This window comes from Microplitis demolitor, chromosome 7, assembly GCF_026212275.2.
Source record: "Microplitis demolitor isolate Queensland-Clemson2020A chromosome 7, iyMicDemo2.1a, whole genome shotgun sequence".
NCBI lineage: Eukaryota > Metazoa > Arthropoda > Insecta > Hymenoptera > Braconidae > Microplitis > Microplitis demolitor.
This window is the reverse complement of record NC_068551.1, coordinates 20766725-20793030: the sequence shown is the minus strand read 5'-3', so window position 1 is coordinate 20793030 and position 26306 is coordinate 20766725. Positions and strand designations below refer to the sequence as shown.

General features: G+C 29.4%; 4 protein-coding genes and 2 long non-coding RNA genes across 9 annotated transcripts in view; 3 read left to right on the top strand and 3 right to left on the bottom strand.

Annotated features, from left to right (window-relative positions):
- LOC106693989 (uncharacterized) overlaps window positions 1-2999 on the bottom strand; it is a 34244-nt gene extending 31245 nt beyond the window's left edge. The window contains exons 1-2 of the long non-coding RNA XR_001345325.2: window positions 2767-2999; window positions 2372-2419 (exon numbers count right to left, since the gene is read on the bottom strand). This is a non-coding gene — a long non-coding RNA (uncharacterized LOC106693989). The remainder of the gene's footprint in view (window positions 1-2371; window positions 2420-2766) is intronic.
- Window positions 127-1928, top strand: LOC103574416 (uncharacterized). The gene is made up of 3 exons (XR_549241.3): window positions 127-219; window positions 1484-1552; window positions 1670-1928. It is a non-coding gene; the product is annotated as an uncharacterized LOC103574416 (long non-coding RNA).
- An 843-nt stretch (window positions 3000-3842) lies between the features above and the next one.
- Window positions 3843-17463, top strand: LOC103574420 (BTB/POZ domain-containing protein 7). 3 transcript variants are annotated; one of them, XM_008553863.3, is made up of 10 exons: window positions 3844-4141; window positions 4234-4518; window positions 4832-5089; window positions 5184-6263; window positions 6348-6732; window positions 6807-6959; window positions 7043-7199; window positions 7334-7512; window positions 11505-11717; window positions 13070-15094. In XM_008553863.3, the coding sequence occupies exons 3-10, from the start codon at window positions 4851-4853 to the stop codon at window positions 13352-13354; spliced, it is 2691 nt and encodes an 896-aa protein (XP_008552085.1). In that variant the 5' UTR covers window positions 3844-4141; window positions 4234-4518; window positions 4832-4850; the 3' UTR covers window positions 13355-15094. The 3 variants fall into 3 exon arrangements, with proteins under 3 accessions (XP_008552086.1, XP_008552085.1, XP_008552084.1); XM_008553864.2 differs by lacking the exon at window positions 13070-15094 and adding an exon at window positions 17345-17463 and having other exon boundaries at window positions 3843-4518; XM_008553862.3 differs by having other exon boundaries at window positions 3844-4518.
- Window positions 7583-11046, bottom strand: LOC103574418 (uncharacterized). Of its 2 annotated transcripts, none has more exons than XM_053740334.1 (2): window positions 10703-10721; window positions 7583-8909 (listed from the first exon to the last, which is right to left on the bottom strand). In XM_053740334.1, exon 2 carries the CDS (start codon window positions 8905-8907, stop codon window positions 7666-7668), a length of 1242 nt encoding a protein of 413 aa, XP_053596309.1. In that variant the 5' UTR covers window positions 8908-8909; window positions 10703-10721; the 3' UTR covers window positions 7583-7665. The 2 variants fall into 2 exon arrangements, with proteins under 2 accessions (XP_053596309.1, NP_001401740.1); NM_001414811.1 differs by lacking the exon at window positions 10703-10721 and adding an exon at window positions 10783-11046 and having other exon boundaries at window positions 7606-8909.
- Window positions 17464-17517: 54 nt separating the features above from the next.
- Window positions 17518-24357, top strand: LOC103574421 (biotin--protein ligase). Its single transcript, XM_008553866.2, has 17 exons — window positions 17518-17752; window positions 17838-18076; window positions 18145-18284; window positions 18410-18580; window positions 18663-18816; window positions 18922-18987; window positions 19057-19254; window positions 19309-19642; window positions 20449-20580; window positions 20644-20970; window positions 21586-21934; window positions 22173-22355; window positions 22416-22548; window positions 22615-22775; window positions 22863-22977; window positions 23150-23363; window positions 23449-24357. Exons 2-17 carry the CDS (start codon window positions 17902-17904, stop codon window positions 23621-23623), a joined length of 3027 nt encoding a protein of 1008 aa, XP_008552088.1. The 5' UTR covers window positions 17518-17752; window positions 17838-17901; the 3' UTR covers window positions 23624-24357.
- A 102-nt stretch (window positions 24358-24459) lies between these two features.
- LOC103574422 (ATP synthase subunit d, mitochondrial) lies at window positions 24460-26101 on the bottom strand. Its single transcript, XM_008553867.3, has 3 exons — window positions 25855-26101; window positions 25471-25639; window positions 24460-24874 (listed from the first exon to the last, which is right to left on the bottom strand). Exons 1-3 carry the CDS (start codon window positions 25971-25973, stop codon window positions 24644-24646), a joined length of 519 nt encoding a protein of 172 aa, XP_008552089.1. The 5' UTR covers window positions 25974-26101; the 3' UTR covers window positions 24460-24643.
- Between the last annotated feature and the right edge of the window lie 205 nt (window positions 26102-26306).

Genomic DNA, 26306 nt, shown 5'->3' with positions numbered 1-26306 from the left:
TGGTTGTGTCCTTGAAGCTGGACAAAAATCAACCAACAAAAGCGCCACTCTTGTTATTTTACCGAAATACTAAACGATAATTAAATCAGAGAAAGTGAAAATGGAGTTTACTGTTGACGTAATCTTGGAACAGTTAAAAATAAATAAACAAAAGGTAGTTTTTATAGCTAATAAGCTAAGAAACTCAATTTCGATACTTGATGATTTTTAATTTTTCATGTAAGTTCCTCCAACATTTTTAAAAATTAAATAATTTTATAAAGTATTCAAAATATATTGAATTATGAGTGAATGTAGCAGGCATCAGATAAATTTTAAATTATTAATAAATAGGGTAAATAACTAATAAAAAAAAATTTTAAAAAAGTGCGCATTTAAAAAATGTAAAAATTAATAAGTGCATTTTTTATAAATATCATTTTTTAAATTATTTACTCTATTTATTTATAATTTTCAGTTTTCTGATGTCTGATACATTCCCACTCATCTTTGAATTTTATTAACAATACAAAAGATTGCAAAAAAAAATTTATTTCATGACGTCTCAGAAAATAGGGAAATTGCCAATTTCAGAGAGATTGAATTCTGTGTTAATAATTACAGCTTTTATATTTATTATTCATATGATACTGAAATTAGCCAATGTCTAATAATATTTGGATTATTTTTAAAACCATAAATTAAAAAAAAAAATAATTTAAAAAATTGCACCTATAGTTTTTTTAATTTTCTACATGTGCATATTTTTGGATTTTTTTTTAATTAATTTGTTCAAGAAAAATCCATAATAATAATAATAATAATAATAATAAATAACTCCGACTTCCTTAGTCTTGTTAAAAAATTCTACTTTATTCTTTTATATATATATATGTAATTTTCGAAATTAAAGTGCACTTATATGAAGCTTTTTCTCAACTAATATACTGAATTTTTATTTTATATTTTTTTACTCGCAAATTATCTATAAAACTTTTATAGAAGCTCGTAAATTTTTAACTAAAATTTATCTGATTATAAAAATTATGGAATTAAAATATTTAGATAGAATTAAATCAAAAACTTTATAAACAAGTATTTAAGTCAACTAGCGACAGAAGTATTTTGGAGCCGTAATTAAAAAAAATCGTTAATGAAGATAGACTTTATTGGATAAATTAGTTTATTATCCTATTTTAAATCCAATAATTTAAGCTGTTACTAATTTTTCTTACATAATTATTAATAATGATAAAAACATAAATAATGTATCTTATTCTGGCTTTCCACGATAGTGTTTTATGTTTGTTGCGATGTAGGCTGGAGTAGCCAGTATTGAACAAGCTATTACTATTCCATGAATTACTCGTTCCTGTAATATCAATTCAAAATAAATTGTTAATTAATCTCCAATTACCATACAATAATTCGAATATTAATTATTAAAATTATAATTAAATAATATTTAATTCGAATAAATAATTTTAATTTTTTTTGTTTGTAGATGGAGTTGGTTCATTTATATCTATATCATGTTTCTAAATCAATACTGGACTTGCATAAAAAAATAACTGTAAGTAATTAATTATTTAATTATTTAATATATTGAATAATTAATTAATTCATGAATTAAATAAATTGCTGTGATAAAATTAATTTATAAAATAACATAATTAAAATTATTTTTCAGAATTTTTAAATAACTAGAAGGTCATCTAAGACAAAAGCCTTTTTTCTTTTGTGGAAATTATTAAAATCATTAAAATTGCATGCAATGATGAATTCACTGCAATAAATTATGTAATAATTTATTGCATTACATAAGATTGCACAATAAAATAAAAAAATAATACTTACCCTCCAGGGAATGAAATTTCTTGGCATTCCTACCCATGCTGATCTAATTTGTCCAGCATTGCGAAGCACCTGTCGTCCACTTCTAACTCCGTTCATCAACGCAATCATTTTGTTAAATTTTAATTGAAAAAACACTTAGCTAAATTTATGCGAGCCCAAGTGCAACTGATGCAACTATGGCAGACTATCGGAAAAGCCCACATGCTGAGATGTGAATCAAGTGGGGGTTTAATGTGACGCGAAAAATTCCACCATGCTATTGAATTTATTCGTAATTTTTTTAAATGTTAAAAACTAATATTATTTTTTATTAACAGGGTATTTTACTGTTTTAGATGAAACGTTTCAGTTGTTATTTGACTAAAAATAGTCTGGGTCAAAGTGCACAGGCGCAAAGCCAAAGCCGCTGAGTTTCAAACGACTCAGTTTAATTTTTTAGTTTTGAATTGTAAATAATTAATTGTTTATTTATTTGTATTTTAATAAAAAGTTGAACTTATAATTAGAAAATAAATTAATTGTGTTATTCACTCACCACACCGAGAAATGTACTGAAGGCCGACAATGTCCTTGCTGACAATTTCTGAAATTAAAAAAAAAAACAATGAGCTTAGAATTAAAAAAATTATTTTTAATAAAATTATAAATTTAAAATATCGATGTGAATATAGCAGCCATCAAAGAAATTTAAAACTATAAATAAATAGAGTAAATAATTAAAAAAAATAATATATTTATAAAAAATGCACTTATTAATTTCAAAATTTTTTAAATGCGCATTTTTAAAAATTTTATTTTATTCATTATTTACTCTATTTATTTATAACTTTAAATTTGTCTGATGTCTGCTACATTCACACTCATATTTAAAATATATTTTTAAATTTAAAATCACAGTAAACATATTATATTATTTTAATTAATATTTACCCGGTGGTAGAATTTTCTAAGTCCGGCCCAATGATCTCGACCCAAGAATCTCCAAAGCTTTTGAAAAAATTCGTTCACTTTTATTTATCACTAACACCACTAAAAAAACTGAAAAGTTCACTGAACACAAACACTAAAACCACCACTGAATTAATTTTTTAAATTTTATAACCCTCAAGTAAACACGAATTTAAAAAAAAAAAAACAAGAAAAAAAATTTATTAGCTGACGCACTTTTACTCATCACCAAAAATTTCACTGAATAAAAACACTCGAATCACTTGACTAATTTTTTTTTTTTAAACTCGACAACACTAATTTTACCACAAAAACTATAAAAAAATTCACTTCACTAAAACATAAATTTACTCACTCCCGTGAATTTGATTTTAACTCGACATTTTTAATCTGAACCTCAAAGACGCTAATAAATTTTTTTTGAATATTCTATTAATTTAATTAATGTCTACACTGTGATACTTAACATGTTAGTTCGGAATCAAAATTCTAGAGTGTTCTAAATTCTCGACCAATAAGATGTCTCAAAATTTTTTAAAAGTCCGACATTTTGTTTCTCCCGAAAATTTCTGAGAATAGCAGGCGTCCGACAATTTTTAGATTTTATAAAAAAAAAATAACATACTATTCAAAAATATGTTTAAAAAGATTAAAAAAAATTTCACAAGCATTTTTAAAAATTTCATTCCATCGAAATGAAATCTTTTTATTTAAAAATTATAAAAATTGCCAAATGTCTGCTACTTTCCTTTAAATTCACTGGACACAAACTCTTAATAAATTATTCTTTAACATAAAAATATAATAAGACATTAATTTAATTAATAAACGCAATAAAATATTAAAAATACTGAGGTCCAACTATTAGCTACCGCATCATCAAGCTCCCAGATCAAACTCAGCATCGACGCTCCGACCGATGCGCACTCGTCTTTACGCGGGAAGTACAGTTCGCCTATTGGCCGGCGCGCGTGCGGTAAATTCAAAAAGTGCGGAAAGCGTGTGAAACTGTGGCGCTAGTTTGAGTTGTACATTGCAGCCACCCAAATAAAATAGATACAAAAAAGAAAATTATCTAGATTGGTAGCAGTTATTAAAATAATTATACCGCTTGTTGCTCTCTTCAGAGCTTTCGAAGTTCGGACATCTGTATGTTACCACCAGCACCAGCAGAGACAACCGAGATATAGAAAAAGATAACATAGTATAAGTATAATGATAACTCAATGATGTAAAACATACTCATTCAGCTGTCATCGTTATCACTAAATAATAATTACACCCGTAATGTTATTTATAAATTGTCCAGTGGACTCTCTCGAGTTAAAATCAACAATGTCTCTAGAGGATGATAAAAGTATAAATCTGTGTTGTTTAAATTTATCATACGAGTGCGCTTGAAAAAGTCTAAAAACAATACTTATTTTATTTTTTTTTTTCGTTTACTAGAAAAATGTGTGTCAAGTGACGTAGTTGTTGTTGCTCCAAGACGTTATATCAATAATAAATGTCATCGTTAATGTTTATTTGTAAATTTCTCAACATATTCAGTTGCTGAGTTATATATTTTTACAATAATTATCCAGGCCATGATTATTAGTTTTTTATTTGGAATATAAACATGGCCGCTCGTGTGTTATGTGACAAATGTTTTTTTATGGTATTACGTGAAACATAGCAACTAAATTTATAAATGACATTTATTTTAATAAAATATGCACCATCGAGACCCAGGTACAATTTTTATTATAAATAATTATTATATATATCATGACTATTTACTAAGATTTTTTGTTCCATTTTAAAGTTTTAATTACTCTAATGATTATTTTTGGTAACTATTTTTTTTTCTTTTATTTTCGTTCGAAACCAGGTCACGGTTATCAAAACAAATATTTTTATTTATATATTCTAAGTTAAATCTTGAGTTTCTAGTTGATGTTATTCAATACTTTTACATGTCATGAGTATTTTTTTTTTTTTTTTTTTTTTTTTTTTTACAAACATTCATTTGTTGTTAATTATTAACGTCAATAATTATTAACAGGCTGGTGTCTGGGTGAGCAATGAACGTATTAAGGATTTTAATACCGTGCGCGTTGCAGCGAGGCGAAGAAAGTGACGTTAACAATAGAACTGGGTGCTGGTCATCACTAGGAAAAAGGAATAATAATGATGATGTACGTATGACCCATAGGATGGGAGCATCGGCCTCTTCGAATCTAGCCGCTGTCGGTGGTGACCCGATACAAGCGGCAAGACTTTCATCTTCTGGAAATCCGGATCAGTTCAACATCGGCATCAGGTATAACAAACCCAACAAGACAATTTAAACATCAGACATATCAGTTGCAACCGCAGAAACCGCAGTATAAAATAATAATTTTATTTGCTTACAGGGAGCGAAAAAAGAAAGTAACTGGTTTCGCGACTCTAAGGAAGAAGTTCATCCGGAGACGGCGCTCGTCAAAGGCATGTGACCACGGGCGAGTGATACGCGAGCTAGTGTCGACCTGGAGTCCGCTGGAGGCGTCAGCACTGCTTGAGGAGTATGAGGCTCTCGCTGCACTTAAAGACCTTCACGTACAAGCAGAATTGGCGCGCCCACCGGCAGCTACTTTCAAACAAGACTTGTCAACTTTGTATGACTACAAACACTGTACGGACGTTGATCTAGTCTACCGCGGTGCGTGTTTTCCCGTGCACCGCGCACTACTGTCAGCAAGATGTCCGTACTTCCGAGAGCTGCTGTCGGGATGCCCGGGCTATGGAGCGCGAATATGCTTGGAGTTGCGAACGCCGAATCTAGAAGTCCATATGTTCTCGGCACTACTGCGTTACCTGTACACTGGAGACATTTGTTCCCATGACACATCGTTGGATCCAAGTCTGCTACGGCGGCTGGGTGAAGAATTCGGAACTCCGAACCACTTGGATCACGATCTCCGTTACTTGCTGGATACTGGGGATTATGCAGACGCGGCGCTAGTCTTCACGTCTGACGGCGACTACCAACGACCTGACAGTGGCAGCTCCGAGTACGGATTTCGTCCGAAACTCGAGCTGCCCTGCCACAAAGCAATTTTGTCAGCTAGGTCAACATTCTTCCGCAACCTCATACAACGACGGACGCGTTCTGGTGAAGATCACACTGAGCGGGCGCTTCATATACCTACAAGAATTGTCTTGGACGAGAGCGTTATTCCTAAAAGATACGCGCGAGTGCTTTTGCATGCCGTTTACTTGGACACTGTGGACCTGTCGTTGATATTGAGAGGCAGCGGTTGCGGGAGCAGTACCGGGAGTCTCGGTGAAGTACAAGCGTTAACACATACCGGGCGAATGCGGCCAAGTCCGCTGGAAGAAGCCATGGAGCTGTACCAAATCGGGCGGTTTCTAGAGCTTGACATTCTGTCCCAAGGTTGCGAAGACCTAATTCTAGAGTGTTTAACCCAAGAATCACTGCCTACTGTCCTGAGGTTCGTCGCAATTTAATTCAATTTATTTTAACTATCCGTAATGGTATTTTATCAGTTCAATTAAACAATTAATCGATTTTATAGGTGGGGAAGTCAACCGCACGGCTCGGCATGGGTCCATAGACAAGCGTTGCACTTTCTCAGAGAAGAGTTTCAATCGATAGCTTCATCGCCAGTTCTATTTCAGTTAGACCACGTACACCTAGCTCAGTCTCTGCAAAGTCATTTTCTCCAGGCAAGCGAGCTGGAAGTACTTCAGGCCGTACTAAAGTGGGGCGAGCAGGAGCTGGTGCGACGCATGGAAGATCGCGAGCCAAATATACTCAGCCACACCGTGCACTCTGTCACACGCAAAGGCGTCAAGAAACGCGATCTCAGTGACATCGAGCTACGGGAAATTCTCAGCGAACTTTTACCTCTCGTCAGAATGGACCACGTGCTTCCACCCAATAACGAAATCCTCACTCAGGTTTACTACTTTTTCGCTCTTACAGTCCAACTAAAAATTATTTTACTTAATTATAAAAATATTTAATTATCCAGGCTATAAGAAGAGGCCTGGTATCAACGCCGCCGAGTCATATGATCGGCGACGAGCGTGAAAATTTACGAATCAACGCGTGGATCAGAGGAGGGAAAAGAAATGGACTATTTATACGGCCTCGTTTATTCATGCCCTACTATGAGGAAATAAAGGTTATTATTTATTCATTACAATATTTACTTATTATTTATCTACATGTATATTAACTTTTTTTTTATTTGTTTTATTCTGTTAGAGTCTAGTCGAAGAACACATGGTACAAGAAGCAGAATTAGTTAGATTAAGAAGGGCGCGATACATTCCCGACATACCAGATACATTGTACATGGTAGATGAGAAACCGCGATCAATGGGCACTGCTGGTGTTGATGTTCTCGCCGCAGCTCTTCCTGGTAATTAAACAGCCTCCTTTCCTTTCTCTCTTAATAGCTATGCTTGTCAATCTACTTGTTTACTTATTTAGTACTTATTACAGTATATTAATTAAAATGAAACAATAAATAATAATAATTAATACTTTAATTAGTTCCAGACGCAGTAACAATGTCAGCGATGTTGAAACGGGAGCAAAAACTTCGTCAGTCTCCAAGCTGTCAACGCGCTATGACTCTACCGTTATCTTGCCGGCACGAGATCAGCAGACAAGTGAGACTACGCGTCGTACGGGAGTTCAATTTACCTGACGCGGTTGCCGATCTCCTTGAGGTGAATATTATTATTTATAAATACGATTTTAAATTCAGCACCACGGAATGTTTAAAATTTTTTATAGATTAAAAATAAATAACTTCTATCTAATACCTTTTAAATAATTTATCTTCTTCAATAGATCATTAAAAAAATTTATATTTTTATAAATCATTTTTTATCGGCCAGCAGCCAGTTTCTCTTGCGGAAGAGATTCAATATCAGTGACAGTTTATCGTAATGATCTTTACCGCCTCCTATTTGCAAAAAACTATCTTTATCATCAATGCACTCCATCTTCGGAGCTTTACCCGGCTGTGATTTAATAACTTGCGTCATCATAAGACACTGCGCCAGTTTATAGGGCGCACACTCCTCAACAATATTAATCAGCTTATCCCGGTTAAACTCTGTGCAATCAACATTTAATTTTCTGAGTACGTCAATAAATGCATCGTAATAAACGGTTATCATGTCGTCGAATATATCTTCGATAATACTATTGACTGGACTAGAGACCAGCAAAAATATTAAATCCTTAACGCCGTAGTCGTATCCGTAGAGTTGGAAATCGACTATTTTCATGTCAACCACCTGATCATTATTGTTGTCATCAAACTTAAACATCATGTTGTTGACCCAGAAGTCGTTGTGAGTCAAAGTGCACCAATTTTCATCTTTTACTTGACAGCTTTCATACTTTCCCGCCAATTCCATTGACTGCCGGACTACATCGACGTACTTACGGGTCTCGGGGATGCTCTCCAAGTGCTCCAATGTCTTTTTAACCATATCCATTACGCACTGATGAGCCGTCTCATTGACGACACTACTCAGTGCTGGCATAACCAGCTCTTTAAATACTCCCGGCTTGACCTTCTTCAAACCAATGGCCACGGCATGCAGTTGCGCAAGTTTTTTAACCGCGAACTCGGTTTCGTGCCGATTGAGTCCACTTAAACGACTACTCATTTTGTATCCCGAGTAGTTTAGATTTTCCAAAACAATGCAAGCTTGCTCGTCAAATTCATCTGACAATCCAACCCGACTTCCCAGGTACCTGGCCCCGATCCACGTTTTCTCAGGATTTATCACCCCGCGTTCCCGTTGAAATTCCAGTAATACTGGAGTTAAATCTCTATAAAACGATATCTCTTTGCTGAATGAAAACGGGCTGTTGAATAACTTCATTAGATAATTAGACGGTGGAGGTAATTTTGTAACAACATGAAGAATTTCTTTTTTTTTATTTTGCTGCACCGTTACGTCAATAGCTAAAATTAAGCTGCCAAAATTTTCACCCGGGTCTGTCAAATGTTTCCATGTTGTTCCTTTTATCTCAATTTCACCCAAGTGATCTTGTAACAACGATTTTAAATCTTTTACCGGTAACGTCTCGCAGTTCTCTGGCATTTCTATAAATAAATAATAAATATTAATTAATACAACCAGTTCATCTTTGACAATTGAAATATTTATCACATATACTAATTATAAAAACCACTTGAACGCCGTATGAATAATTAATTTATGGTAATATTATGACTTGGTATTCAAAATATTTATATCTGCTGTCATTGAAATTTCCTTGGAAAAAAAAAAATTGTTTTTATTTAAAAGTACTCTCTATAAATGTTTTTAAATTGAACTCTTCATTATCGCTGATAACCCGAAACATTTTTAAACAATGCAGTTTAAATTTAATGCGCTCAAGTATTTCAATCTATTACACTCACGTACATCTATTTTACAGTTTATTTTACGCGGGAAATATCAACTTCTTATATATATATATTCCGCCCTTAGGGAACAAAAAAGAGCATTTCCTATTTACGCAACGCGGGTTGCAATCTTCTGCTATCCTCCCGCGGTGTTTATACAATTTTTTATTACACTGAAATGGAAAATTCGATTAAAATAAAAATAAAAAAAAGTCGAATTTAAAATCTTAGGTCAGAGAAAAAAATGAGTTTTTTTTTTTACTTTTCGAGTAGCAGAATCGCTCCGATTTAAAAGTTGTTGCTCAGCTTTATGAAAAAAGAGCCAGTTCCTTTATTTATTCTAATAGAGAATCAATTGAAAAATTGCGGATTTTTATGTATAGTTGAATCATAACTTTCAAACAGGAGTTTTTAAAATCAATTTTATTTTTATACGAGCCATGTTAATGCTTTAACCGGCAAGTTTATAAGTCGTTGAAGTATTAATGGAATTGATAATAGTATTTAATTTACTATCAGTGACTACTGATGAGAACCATACGTTCACTGGGTCAAAAGTATCTATAAATATTTTTATATCAGCAATTTAAATATATATAATATGAATAACTGAATTGCAAGTACCATTGTCTTTTGATAGAAGCAAATCTCTTTGACTTTAATACATTAATAAATGTCATCCATATTACAACAATTTATATATATATATATATATATATATATATATATATATATATATATATAGCTTTAGCTTAAATGGCATGAATATGCTTACGTAATTTTTGTTTTTTTTTTATTATTATAATTTTTATTTTAACTGATATCGGTCAGAAAAGCGGAGAAATTTAAACTTTAATTTAAAACAAAAATACGCAAGTGAGATCATTCTATATATTTTATATATATATTAAAAATAATAAAAGAAAAGTATTTATAATAATTTGAAATCGTAATTTTTACTGATTATTTTTTCACTAATTTGCAATACTTTATTTATTATTATTTTTTTTCCGTCTCCTTTTATCTTAAACCACTTTATAAATTTTTTATATCTTTTATTTATTTTAAATACTAAAGAATGTTAATTAACATCAACAATAAAATTTGCACTGACTTTAAAATAATGATAAAAAGTTATTGGCTTTCATACTCGATATTATCGATCCTAAGCAGTATTTGAAATTCCCATAAACTTTTTTTTGTTTTTAATGAATAATTAAATAAATAATAAGATTCAAGGGTTCAAAATTATTAAATACTTAAAATAAGTCTGATATTTAATAAAACCAACTATTATATTAACAATCGAAAATTATTTCATCCTCGAAAAAATTAATAATAAATTACATCAAAAATTGCATAACGAAAATACGGAAACGGAACACGTGTATTTAATTCCCGTGCGCGCTATACTGTCATTACTTAAATTGCCTATTAACTTAATTACATTAATAAAAAATTTATAAAAATTAGTAATTAATATTCACTTTTTTTTAATATCCCATTTTACCAATAATTAATTTAATTAATTAACAAATAATTAACAATATCTAAAATCACCACTTACTATTAAAAAAAAAAAATTAATCGTATTAAATAAAGCCTTCCTGTAATAATGCAACCGGTAATTTAATTCAACCCGTAATATTGCCAGTTAGAAACTGTATCATCAGGTCAGACAGAAGAAACAGTAACAACTAAACAGCACTCTAAGTTTAACTAAACTTAACATCTGATTCTTCTCCCTCCGTATCGGACAAACCGCTCCCACCTAACGAATTTAATTATTTAACTCATTACCGTTTTTTAAAATAAAATAAATAATTCATTATCTTGTTATCTATATCCATCATTTTTATCTGCACTCTTATTGACAACCGCACTTTTGAATTCATCTTTAAATTATTATTTGACCTACTTTTATATATATTTTTTTTAATAAACAATCTTATCAGGCTGTAACAATTATTCGTTGTATTAAATATATGAAAAGTTCCAACGTATTAAAGTTATATTTTATCTTTAATAAACTATAAGAAATTATAAATAGTAATAATAATAAATTGAATTTTTATAAATAATTTTAAATAATTTATCACAAGTCACAAGGATTTTTTTATTTACTGACGCATCTATCATGTGTATGTATATATATAATAGCCTTTGTGCAAAAACGCGAAGACGGAAGAAAGTAGTATTAATGTATATGTCATGGTTATCAATATAAATGACAAAAAATTTTATTTAATTAATTAATGATGATGATGATGATGATTTTTATTTAAATAGAATGCTGCGTGCTACAATGCTGAGCAAGAAGAATCCATGACGGACATGGAAAACATGGAACCAGTTAGCACTGGAAGTATTAATATTAGCAGTACTTCTGCAGCATGTTACGGCCGAAATATGACTTTCCCGCGACCAAACTCCTCATATGGAATTAGACACGAACTTCCTGCTGTGGTTACTGAGGGAGAGAATTACAGACTTCCAGGAGAGGTAATTTATTATTGCACTTTAATATACTTTGCTGACAAATGTATTTTTACAAATTTTGTCTCATTATGTTTTTTTTACTATGCTTATTAATCATTTTAAATATCAACTAATTTAAATTAATTTTTTATATTAAAGCCTTGTTGATATCATTTAAACGTTTTAAACTTCATCAGTCGTTCAAGTTAAATTAATTTTAAATTGCTAGTAGAAATCTGCCTGACATTGAAATCAAATATATGACTCCTTTGTCATACTTTATCGTTATCATGATTATTTAATGATAACAATGTGTACTAAGCATTATTCTATTTGGAAAAAGTACTTTTAGATACCTATATTCGCAATGAATTTGCAATAAAAGCTGTCTGAAGTAAATCGTTTTTGCACGATCTGTCAATCGGTCGGGTAATTCCTTACACAGAAAAAATTTTTCGCTTAATTAAAGTATGATATTTTTTTTTTAATAGCAATTGCTTTAATCTAATAACAAATTTCAACCGACAATGAGTTTTATCGCAATTAAAATAATATTTTATTGACAGTATTCGAGAGAATCAATATGAGAATTAAGAATTTTTACTTGGAAATGTACTTTTTTTTTTTCAATGTACGAATTTATAAATTTTTTCATAAACCGCAACAATGTATATGGAATTAAATAATTTTATTTTATTATTTGCTCTAAAATATTTTTTAGTCTAGTGCATTTGCCCTCTTGGCGCAACTTTCAAAAAATTTTTCTACGTTTTCATTCGTCGAATAGTTCCAAAAATATCATTGATTCAAATAAAAAGCTTATGAATTATAAGAAAAAATGCGCGAAATCGATTAGTTTAGAAATGGCGACTAGTTAAATTCAAAAGAATTATACTTTCATGACTTCTTTCTCTTATAACTTTCTAATGAAGGGATTTGGCTTGATTCCGTAGAAAGTTAATGAAAGCTGTAATACTAAGCTTTAATTTTATAAAAATACATTTTTTTAATGATAAAATTTTTTAGTAATTTAATAAGGGTTCAAAATTTTCAATTTTTTTTTGACAAATCTACTTTCTGTTCTGACTGTCAGCTGACATTTTTTAAATTATGAACAGAATTATCTTCAAGTATTTAATTGTCGAACACTAAACTGATGAATTATTTCAAAATAAATAAATTTTTTAAATTACAATTGTTTTGTATTAAAAAAAAATTCTGTAAATAATTTAAAAAGAAAAAAAAAACATTATTTATGACAATTATTCATAACTTACGCAATAATTTTAAAAACAATCACCAAGATAAAAATATTGTAAATTTATTTCATTGTCAACAAGAAAAAATATGCAATTAAAATTTTTACAACCAAACAGCCGTCACCGAACAATCAATGCAATGACGGGCACTTATCGGGCATAATGCCTGACGTAGCGATGGCAACAGCTTCATTCGGAGCTCTCCAGCTAGCAGATCAGCAAGAACTGGAACTTGATCTCGGAGACGGTGCGTCGCATCTCCTGCATCCCGGGCCGGCACCCGGTTCTGCCGGAGTCCATCACCCACTGCTTCCTCACCAGAGGCAAAGACACTACGCCGGGCTTCCACCGCATCCTTACATGTATCATCGTTCCAACACCGGCTTACCGAGGTTCATTTGAAACCACCCGTATACCAACATGTATTCAAAAAATAATAATTAATTAATTAATTGTGTAATGGTGTGATTACTGCGTCGCGTGCGTCTGTGTAAATAAAATACAGTTATAGAAAAAAAAAAGGAAAAAATTACCGATGACATTTAAGCACATAAGTCTTATAATGATTACTATCATTATTATTATTTGATGTTTTGTTTATTTAAAACAATTGTCATCAACTAAGACTTTTATTTGCTATTTAGTATTTCTACATGACATTTTAATTTTTTTTACTCATTTATTTATATTGTTTTAAATCTTAATTACGGGTGGCTGTTATTTTATTTTTTTCGTTCTAAAATTGTAGATTTGTCGGTACTTGTAGCAAAGTATATTACATAACTAGTAATAAAAAAATAAAAAAAAAAATTGAATGAAATGAAATGACAAGAAATGAATAATAGAAGACAAAAGAAAAAAAATATATATATAAATATTGTAATTGATCGTAAGTGTATGATATAAGACTGCATGTTACGTCGATCACAATGACAATTTTACGTTAATGGATGTACTGACTAGACTGTGAGACTAGTTTATTGTTAGCTATCAATAATAGTAACATTTGTATTGGACCAATTTAACTATTATTGATTAGATCGTTAGTAAAAGATAATATTATTATTAATTATGACTACATTTGATTGTAATTTAAACTGATGCTGCATTGACGTGTAGATTTTTAAAATAATATATTCATATTTTATCCATTTTTATTTAGAGCTTAAATGTCTGTGTAGATTATCGGGCGGGTTTCAAATTATCGGTATCTTCTCTTCGGTAGCTAAATTCGTATCTGTGCAATAAATTTATTTCAGATTTGCCTTCATTTTATTTGTTTATTATTACAGGAGTAAACTTGGAGTGAATGTGGATTTTATTTGTCAAAATTTAATCCGTCACTCGGAGTTCCGGAGTTTTTAAAAAAGTTACTCCGCGTACGGAGTAAATACGAATTTTTTTTTCAGCGGAGTAATTTTTAAATGACGTAAATTTAATTTCAATCCAGAAATTTATTATTAAAATAAACTCGGGATTAAATAAATAAAAAATAATCGCTTCCGGATTTAATCCGCGATTACTCCGCAAATTTTTAACAATCTGTCATCATAATAAATAAAATTGATAGTTTAATTTTTAAATGCACTTTTAGATTATCCCGTTAGACAAACTCGAGACATTTAAACTCTAAGCAGATTTAAATGCGGGTAATTATGAAAAATATAGTGTACCGTCACACAATTTACTATTTAATAAATAGTAAAATGAGTAAACGCTTTGTTTCATTGTTTAAATTTATTAAAAAAATTACTTCTAATAGATTTTAAATGAATTTGTATTAAGTAGACTTGTTGAAATTTATTTAAAATTGTTTTTGTTTTAATAATTCGAAATTATAGCTTTAAATTTAATAGACTCAAAAATAATATCCAGTGTCACTAGTTAAATAATTAAATATTAGGTGACTGCATTTATTTTAAATTTTAGTTTTTAAGTTTTTATAAACCGTGTTCTCAATTCTTTAGACTAAATTTTTAAACATGTACTCTCTTTCATATTAATTTATGGTTACATTATTTATAAGGCGGAATACTATTTGCGTTTGACACTGCCAAGAAATGCAGTTTTATTGAGTAATAGTTTCTTTAAAAAATCTATAAGAGTTTTGTTGTAAATACGTCGAACCTAGAGTTTGAAAGAATAAAAAAAAATATATATATATATATATATATATATATATATATATATATATATATATATATATATATATATATATATTATATTAATTAATCGACGAATTAGAGCATTGAAGTAATTAGTATAAGTAATGTACATAATACGTAATTCATTTATAAATGAAAAATATTTTCATTCGCGTGCATAATCATTTTTAAAATTATTTTTATTTTTTATTAATTTGGTTACAAATATAAGGTCATATATACTCAATGTCAATAACTGGGACTTTAATTTGAATTAAATGTTAATTTTCAAGTAAATTGATAATTAATAACAAGGATTTTTCTTTTCTACGGAAATTATTTCGAAATTTACATTCCAGTAAAAAAATTTTTGATAATTAATTTTGTATTTTATAATTTAAAATTTTTTAAAAATTATTTGAATTATTTCCACATCTCCTGTATTGATAAAAAATGAAAATTATTTTGGAAAAAGTGGAAGCGGAAGTATAAAAAGAATATTGAAAATAACTTTTAGGAAATAATGATAAAAAAATTGACCAAACCTTGAAAGATAAAAAATGTAACAAGTGCAATCGTCATTTGTAAATGAAATAATTATTAATCATGTATGTACATGTGTATATATTTTTTCGCATTCTCATAATGACTTAAATTAGCCACACATTAGTGGAAAAAAATAAAATAATAATTAATGAAATTATATTTAAAAAATATTTTAGAGTTAAAGTAATTAATTAATTAATTAATTAATTGATAATTATCATATAATTGTGTTCCGTATAAATTATTATTGAAAATATATATTATCAAGGTGCGTACAAGTAGACTGAATAAATTAATTGATAAAATGCTTTGTCTCGGTTTCGATAATATTAAAAAAAAAAAAAATAAACTAAAAACAAAAACAAATAGATATTTAACTACGATATTTGTTTTTTGGCTGCGAATTTACTTATAAATTATAATTATAATTATTATTGTAACTATAAGTATCCAAGTGTTGTCATGACTTTAAAAAAAAATAATAAATACTAGAGGAGTCATTACAAGGTAATAAAAAAAAATAAATGAATATACGTACGTATAAATTAATTGATTAAACAATATATTATATTTAATCGTAATATCTACGAATTGACAATTGATGCGTGATATATGATAAATAAACGGTAAATTATAATTATGTAAAGAAAAAAAAATATCTTTTGAATTTATTAATTTGCAGATGTACAATTTTTTTTTTTTTAAATAAAATACATGGTTCATCATGCATTTATCTTAATTATTTATTTAATAATATACGAGGAGCATGCAGTCACTACATAACTACCGGAGTATTTATTACCAAATTTATTAAATATGATTTTAATTTCATTGATTATTTAAATCTTTACCAATTTTCTCTCGAAGATTTTGTTTATTTTTATAAACAACAAACAAACTACTCTCGCTGCTGTTGCCTAACACCATAACTTCTTCAGCTCCATATTTATCTTGTCTCCCAAAAGAATTTCCTCTTAGTTTAAGTCTTGATGCTAAAAAAATTTAAATCATAAAATTGATATTAAAAGTTTACTGGAATTACTTGGCTTTTAATTCAGAATGTTCTCTTGTTTCAACTTGACAGAAAAAACAATCCATGTCTATCAGTGCTATTATTCTTTCTTCCAAATCAGCCATTTTTTGAATTTAAATTGACAATTATTTGAATAGTCGAGGCTCAATAATATTTATGTCTGCTGATAATTACTTTGTTCCAATTCCAGCGCACGCTTCACTTGATCCTTGCCGCTATTTTTCAAAAATTCAAATAATTGAACATTCATGATTGTTATTAAAAATAATTTTATATAATAAAATGTCGTATATTTAAAAATAAATTCTCTAGGAAATCATAATGTTGGAGGTAGCAGACATGAAAAAATTTATTTATTGTCAATAAACAAAATAAGTTCTGACAGAAAAATATAACGATGCTGAAAGTCGTCAACAATTTAAAATTTTACTGTTTTTAATTACAAAATTAATTGTCATCATAGAAATTTCTTGAAATTCTTCTCATGAATCTTTTGAAGTTTTTGACTCGATATTTATTTTGTTTATTAACAATAAATAAAATTTTTTTAATGTCTGCAACTTTCAGTATCATAGAATATCAAGAATTTAAAAAAAATATTGCGTATATTTTTTAAAAAATTTTTATGACGACTAGTGACTTAGTAATTAAAAACACTAAAATTTTCAGATACCTGCCACTTGTTTGCCCGGGAAATTTAAAAAGCTCAAAGATGAAATTTACAAACTCGCTGGGATCCATTTCTGATAATAAAATTCTTTGAATTTTATTACAGATGTCGCAGCTCGTTAGTTTCTTGTTGATTGATGAGATATGACCAGATACTAATTTACGTATCAAGTATAAATATATATATCTATATACATAAATATAAGTAAAACTTAAAACTCCAAGTGGTTCACTGACATTTAACAATCAATTAAACAATAACGTCTTTTTAATCAATAAATAAATTAATCAACAATAAAAACTCTCCAACAATACCAAGTCTTACTCTAATTGTTATGTCATAATACAATATAACAAACAAACTAAAAATGCACTGTCACATCCACAGGAAAATAAATTTATAAACAAGTAAGTTTATAATCCCGATAACTATTAAAGTAAATTTACTGGATAATTATTTCTTCTTATTGAAAAAACCATTAACTTTTTTTAGGAGTCTAATAAATTCCAGTGATTTAATCTCGATAAATAATTAATAAATAATAAAAGTATAAGTCATGTTATTAACATTATTCTACATGATATCAACCTGGGTACAAGCATGGAGACTGACGTCTTTGAGAACACGTCTATTGACTGCACTTAATAACAATAATGATAATAATTTGCTAACTGAGAACATAAAACCTTCTATAATGTTTTATATAAAGTCTCCAGATATTTATAAAGATGGTTAAAGTTTTTTTTTTTTTTAATATTGAATTTTATTCGGTAATTTTATTGATTTTATTTGATTGCAGATGTAAATTATAAACAGACTGGAAATGTAATCTGTCAAGATTTACTTACGTCACATTTATGTTCAAATAAAAATACTGCCAAACTTCATGACCTTATTTGGTGTCACGGTGATAAAAGACTATGTAGTATTTATCCTCAGGTAATTTTATCTATTTAATAAATTAGTACACTTGACCTGAAGGTTTCATATTAGCTGATCCTACGATAACTGATCCCATCGATCAGGACATGATTTATTTTTATTTATATTATTCAATTTAACAGCAAAAAATAGATGTAAGTGAATGGTTACTATACCCATTTGGTAAAACAAATTTTCCATTGAGTATGGACAATTGTAATCAAACAAGACTAGCTGATGATTCAAAAATGTATTTATTAATTGAAGCCGATGTTGAAAATTTTAATCCCCATGCATTTGCCAGAGCTATCAAGGTACAAATTATTTATATTTATTTAAATTTATTTAATTATTCAATAAAATGAAGCTTTCTTTAAATTTTTACAACTCATTTAGTTAGAAGATTATGGATTATTATTGTCATGGACCGTTGATAAATTATTTGCCACTATCATGGAAAGTGACATTGATCACATCAGTAAATTATCTATTGCACTAATGCAAGGCCCATGCTTTATTAACAATGGATTAATACTCACGCGTATTGAATGTAATTTTGCTTTTACTTTAACTAATATTATTTATTATCTATCTATCAATCAATTAATTAATTAATTGATAATCACTACTTATATATATTATTATTTTATTTTAGCCGTTCAAGTTACAGGAAAACCCTGCAGCTATAATTTAAATCGATCGACTTCTTTACGAGATAAAAGTAATTATTTTAAATAATACATTCAATTAATTTGTTTATTTATTCATTAATCGATTTATTTAATTATAGAATTAGTTGGAAGAGCACAATGGGAAGCTCATATAAAAACACTTAAATTATTTAGCAGTACGGCGCGTCATGTGTCACAACAAAACGAATCGTTTGAAGTCGATAATTTACCTGGTACTATTGTGTCCCCAGGAAGTCGCTCGCTGTCATTGCAAATGCCAACCGTTTTAGAAATAAATTATCAACATGACACTCTAGGTAAATATCTAACAATTATAACTGCGAACTATTTACTAAATTATTCTATTTCAGGTGACTTTCAACCAGACGATAGTACGTCGGTACCATCGACGCCCCCGCCAACTCCAGCATCCGCGAGCTTGATGGACCGCGGAGACTTAGAACGTCAAAATTTGTTGATGTCTGAAAACACGAGCTTTAGCCGTAACTCAGCTACTCCAGACCGACTGTCTAGTGTCGGGAATTCGAATAATTCTTCGATGCAGAACATCAACAATGACATTGAACCAAAGATAGAAACCAAATCAAGCGCTTCGACTTCAAATGCAAACATATGCGAGAGAATATTGCCAAAGACTTTCAAAGGAGATCCTTCAGATACATCGTGCACAAATCGTGCTGAAAAGTAAATTATTTTTCACAACGCATGCTCGAAAAGTATCACATTATGTTTGTGTAGGTGGCGCTTTAAAATTATAGTCAACACTCAGACGGTAATAATAATCTCTTATCGTACTAGTTTCAAAAGAGTTCTTTTAAAATTAATAGTGGGGATATGGGAGATAAATTTACAATGAAAATCGTGGGAGTAGATTTTAATTTAAAATTCATTTATTTTTCTATCAATCGCTATAATGGCATATATATATATAAATTTAAGTCTATCGTTTTACAGATTCAGGGCATATTCTTTGGCAAAATTTTTTATAAATATTTACAAGCGCTCTTTATTACCTGCCGTCTATAGACACTCATTGGCGTACTTCTCGAATATTTCTTACAAAAATTAATGTCATTACGTATAAGACGTTCGTGTGTTGACAATCATCACAGGGTCCTACATAATACTAGATATTTAAACTGCTATTTTTTAATACTTAATTTTAATTTTTTCATTTTTAAACCTATGAAAAGTACATCGATTATAAAAAAAAATTGAATACACGTCCCTCGCTGACCTTTTTGCCTATCTGTCCCTAGATGTCTAACATTTGAGCAACACTAAATAAATAACGATATTTTCACTAAACTAGCATAGAAACAGATACAGAGACACTTGTTTTGATAATCTTACCGGACACGTGTTTAAAACTTGTACGCAGTAGAATTTTATACTCACTTGTCGAAAATGTATATAATACTACTATTACATTATTATTCCAATGAGTACATTTTTAAAAAATTTACTTAACAATTTGCTCTTATTTACAGGTACTCAGTAAAGAAAAATTTTCCGAATTATCCAGGAAATACTAAACCGCCGAATGTTTTAATTTATGCAGACTCTTCTCTGGCGAGTGATAATATTGAACGCGTCTTAAAGCAGACATTAAACAAAGACAAGTAAATATTTATTATTTTATTTAAATAATTAGTTTAATATTAATTGCATATAATTTTTTTTAGATATATCATCTATAAATTATCCTCTGAAGACGCGCGTCGTGATGTTTGGAGAGATCAAGCGAATTTGGTAGTAGTGTGTGGTAATGTTGACTGCGAAATAGCTTCGCAATTAGTTGATTACATTGTCGAGGGTGGTAAATTATTGGCATTGTGTTCCGACGCATTGCATACACTATTGCCGTCATTTAAAACTGCCGAAGTACGGGAACATGAGCTAGTGCGTTTCTCTTACGGTAAATGGAAAAATGTTCAAATGATGCATCATATATTTTGTTACCAAGCTTCGCCAGTAAAATCAAGATTTTCTCAAGACCATGAAGATGTCAAGTAAAATTTATCATACATTTACTTAAATTTTTATTTTAATTAATTATTTAAATTAGCCAGTCACCATGACCGAGAGGTAAGTAGGCTTTAGTAACGGGTTTTTTTTTTTAATTATTTTTCACCACTAGTATAGAGACAACAGACTTTATTATTAACATATACAATAGCTTTTATCATAAATTTAATGAGAAACTTTCATTAGAATTTTATTTTATCAAAGGCTTTATTAATGTAAGCAGCTCCGGACCCGGAGACCAACATTCAAACACTACTATGTAACAAGCATAGTGTTTAAGTTTTTTTTTTTTGCAGCCTAACGTTAAGTATAGAGATGTATTTTTTACGATAATGCAAATAAACTTACCGCTCGAACTTGGTAACTGGCCTGACCCGGGTTTGAATCTCAGTGTTGAAAAAATCGGTTCTAAAACTCGGCCTATTGACTTTACAAAAAACCCCAAAGTACCACTCATAGGCCGTGATATTTGTGAACGTAGAGATTGCATCTTCCTCTCCCAGAGTAAATTTCTGAACATGCCCCCAACAGTTTATAGACGCTAATGCCTCCGACAGTTAAAAAGCGACTCTAAATAAAAATAATTAAAATAATTTCAGAGTTACTCCAGTGACTCCCGTGTCTTCGACTGTTAAAGACAAGCAGGGAAAAACTCACACATTCCAAGTACGAGTTCTCGGAGCTGAGGAAACGTGGCATACACCCAGCATTGTCTTGGCAGACCTACCCAGTACTGGGGGAAAAGCATTATTCTCGCAAATTCATCTCGAGGCAGATCCATCTCAGTACGAAATGGAAGAATCTAAATTCCGCGCATTGCAAGAAAGCAATTCCGCGCGTCTTGAAATACTGTCGGACTTACTTGGCTCTCATCTGGGTATCGATGTAAAGCCAATTGATGCTGGAGATATTGTTTTTAATCCTGGTTTTTTTCTGGGTAGACACGAGGCTCGTATTAACGCAAATTTATTATTATTTTAATTATATTGGCATTTATTTCTATTTAAAAATAACAAAACATTAACATCGCACAGACATTTTTATTTTCACTAATTGTAATACTTTTAAGTATTCTAATTAATAAATTAACACTTACAGTTAGACTTTTTTTAAATATTATGCATCTATTTGTATTATCATTATTCTAAATATGTAATTAATTAATTGATTGGTTTTTATTAAATAGCTTAAACTGGAAATGCTGGAACGATTGAAAGACAAAATGGAGCCAAATGATATTTTTAAAACAAATAAATTAAAGTTACAGTTTTGTAGCAATACCAATAAGTTAGTACCAGCATCATCATCAGTTCTACCAATCATGTTACATCAATGTCCTGATAACTTTTCGACAGTTGAATATTTTGAGGTATCCAATTATTGTTAATATATAAATTTATTTTTTTTAAATATTTATTTATTGTTTCAGAATTTAAAAACTAAAGAACTAGGACGTATTGTAATTTACGCAGATATTATGACGTCATCGATGGAAGTTGTTACCGGTTGTAAATTACATCATGGACTGGCTGTTATCCCGCGTCAACAAACTCAGGGTCAAGGTATAAACTTGAGTTACAAATTTATTTTAATTGATAATTATAAAGATATTATTTTAATATTTATAGGCCGTAGTAAAAATGTTTGGCTGAGTGCTAAAGGATGCTTGATGTTTACATTACAATTACATATTCCACTTAACAGTTATCTTGGTAATCATTTATCTATTTTACAACATATTGCTGTAGTAGCTGTAGTGGCAGCAGTTAAATCAATTCCTGGTTACGAGGTATCTATTTTATTTTTATTTATTTATTTATTTATTATTAATGTTAAATATTTAATTAACTGTAATTATTTATTTTTTAAATTACAGGAAATCGATCTCAATATTAAATGGCCTAATGATCTTTACATAGGAAATAAAATAAAAATTGGCGGCGTTATTGTACCGACTCTCATTGAATCATCACAAGCTATGTGCAATATTGGTAAATATTAATTATTAATTTATTTATTTTTTTTAATTTTAAAATTAAACTTTTAATGCGAATAAATTTTTTTCAATATTTCAGAGTATAAATGCTTTGATTAAAATTGAATTTAATAAATATAGTAAAATTAATTAAAAATAGACTTTATTTTTTTGACTTTTGTTTGTAGGTCTTGGAGTTAATTTATCAAACAGTACTCCAACAAGCTGCATTAACGATGCAATTAAAAATTATAATGAGAAAAAAGGTACTAATTTACAGCCACTTGGGTATGAAAAATTTTTCGCTCTCGTTTTTAATCAACTCGAGTCTCTGTTGGATTCAATTCAAAATGATAATATCAATCATTTCTATCAACTTTATTATGATTACTGGCTTCATACGTAAGTTCAATTTTTTTTTATGTGTAATCACTTGGATGGTAATCAGTAAAAATGAATGTATGCATTTAATTATAAAATTTAATAGAGACACTCAAGTAAATATTACATCAAGCGATGGAGTAGCCAAAGAAGTTAAGATACTGGGGATCGATAGCTTTGGGTATTTAGAAGTTCAAAGTGCGGATGGTAAAATATTTTCAGTCCAGCCTGATGGAAACAGTTTTGATATTCTTAAAGGGCTTATTGCTCCGTCCGCGTGAAGATAGTTTCCACAAATAAAATACTTACACATTCAAAATAATAAGGTATATAAAATTCAGGAAAAAAAGTTCAACTTATCATAGATTTATAAATTTAATTGATCATCGGCTGAAGTCATATTCAGTTGACAGTTAAATATATCTAATATAATTTTAATTAATCTACGATTCATTATTCAACTAGTAACAAAATAATTCCGGCGCACATTTCCATCTTGTTAAATAGTCGCACGATTTTTGACAAAATAATTTCAGATTTTTTAAATATTTTTCAAGATTAAAAATATGAAATTTCACTTCCGCATATTTATTTTTAAAAAATATTTGATTTTTATTCAATTGACAACTTTCAAAGCTTGAATTATAATTTAAAAAAAAAAAAAAAAAAAACAAGTTCAGTTATTAATTTAGGGACTGGCTAATTAAGCGTCTAATTCACTAGCTCAGTCACTTGATACAAACAAATATATAAACTAAAGTATGTAATTTTAAGTTTGAATTTGCGCTTCCTTGATAATTATTTTCCAAATGCAAATCAAAAAATAAATCTAACATGTTTTTTTGTTACATATATTTATCTTTTAATTAAAAAAAAAAATGTAAATCAATTACAGTTAATATGAATATGCATTTACTCTCGTTAAAAAATCATATTAATTAATGGATTATAAATAATCAAAATAAAGAGAAAAAATAAAATATTTAACTAATATAATCTATGGATGTTATCTGTTGAAATAACTATTGTTTATATCTATAAATCTATAAATAAAAATTGTTTATTTAAAAAACTAACGACTTTTACTGGCCCAATAACTAAAATTTAAGGCAAAAGATAATTTATAATAGAATTTATTAACTCAAGAGATTACAATTATCTTTAAATGAGTGTTGATTGTTAGCTTTGTTATTGCAATCAATAAATACCAACAATTCAAAGATGAATCGATATAATTCTATGTAATTATTATACAATGTACTACAATTGTACATCACTGACAATTGTTTATGTTGAAAAAATTAGTGCTCGGCCTTAGGAATTGGCTCAGGCTCATCACCAGGTTGCCACTCAGGGAAGTGGGGCCAAATTGTTGGCTTCTCTGGGCTCCATGCGACCTCTGGGTACGTCTCAGCAAAATCTTCCATAGTCATCTGCTCGAATGGAAGCATTTTACCGATTTTCTCAATCTCGGCTTTGTAGCTTTCAATTCGCCGATTTGATTCCGTGATAAAGTTCCTAACGTGCTCCATCTACAAATAATATATTGATCAGCATCAATAAATATGACATGTGTGTCCGATGTCTAAAAATTTTAACGTTTTTGTACAAACAAATATAAAAGCCCACCCAACTCTCTCCGGAGTAAATACGGATTTTATTTCGATTCTAATTCACTGGGACTCTCTTTCTGGATTTAATCCGCAGTTACTCCATAAATTTTTTAGTGTAGGGTAGAAGTACCATTTGTGGCCACTGTTCCATTTTAGGGTGTAAGTTTTTATTTTAATTAATGAGAAAGTATAAAATAAAATTTTCATTTTATCAATGGAGTAAAACTATCTCTGAACATATTTTAAAAATAAATTGTCATCACGTCCTTTACAAATTATTTCATTTTAATTTTTTGTGTCCAAACTGGACCTGAAGTGGCCAAAGTGTCACCCCTACCTTATATATTTAATGAGCAATACTTCAGCAGTATAATTATTTAGATTTAAATATTTTATAATGGATGCATTCGGAAATGATCTAGCTCTAGCTCTCGCTATATGGCAACGCTTTGCTAAAGCAGGATCTAGAACTAGAGCATTCCCAAATGCACCCAATAAGGGTTGATAAATTATACCGCTTCTTTTTCCTGTCCTTCGACAATAGATGTATAATTATCTGCTGGAACTGGAATTTTCAAGGCCTCATATTGCTTTTGGAATTCATCAACCAATGATCCCTTGGGAATACTCTTTTTGTAGGTGGCCCAATCAATTGCTGGTACTTTTTCTGGGAACTCGTTCATGCTAAATAAATAATTCAATAAATTTATAATAATTTTATTTAAAATGTTAAGAGGATAGTGTTTGCTGGTGAAAAAAAAAAAAATAAATTAATTAAATGGGACTGGTTGAGATGGAAAATGGATAATAAATATATAAATAAAAAATAATAGTAATAGGAAAAAAGAAAATAAAAATTACATAACGAAATAAATTTTAGTGGAATGTGAAATACAAACCGTCGGAGGTAACCATCAGACTTTGAACGAAATGACGCAAAAATAGGTTTATCAACTTCAGCTAGACGTTCGGCGATAGCTGACCAGTTTATGGCATTGATGGTTCGACGAGCTGCCATTATTTATTTCTAAATAATTTGTGACAGTATAATTTCAATTAATATGGGATCAAGTGATCACCATTCCACTTACACACGGCGAAAAACTGTGAAGTTACTCTTTATCTTTACTCGTAATCGTGGATATTGAATTAATAAGAGGTTACTTTTGATGATGAGAATTTCTCCACTCGGATGGTAACCAAGAAAACTTTAAGTCAGTTGTAAAAACTAACACACGCAGCGCGACTTCTTAATTTTTTCATTCAATATTTTTTAAAATGTTTCAAAAAAACTTTACAGTGGTGTGAATGAGCTATTGAGTAAAGTTGTTTTTGAATTCTGAGTAAAGTT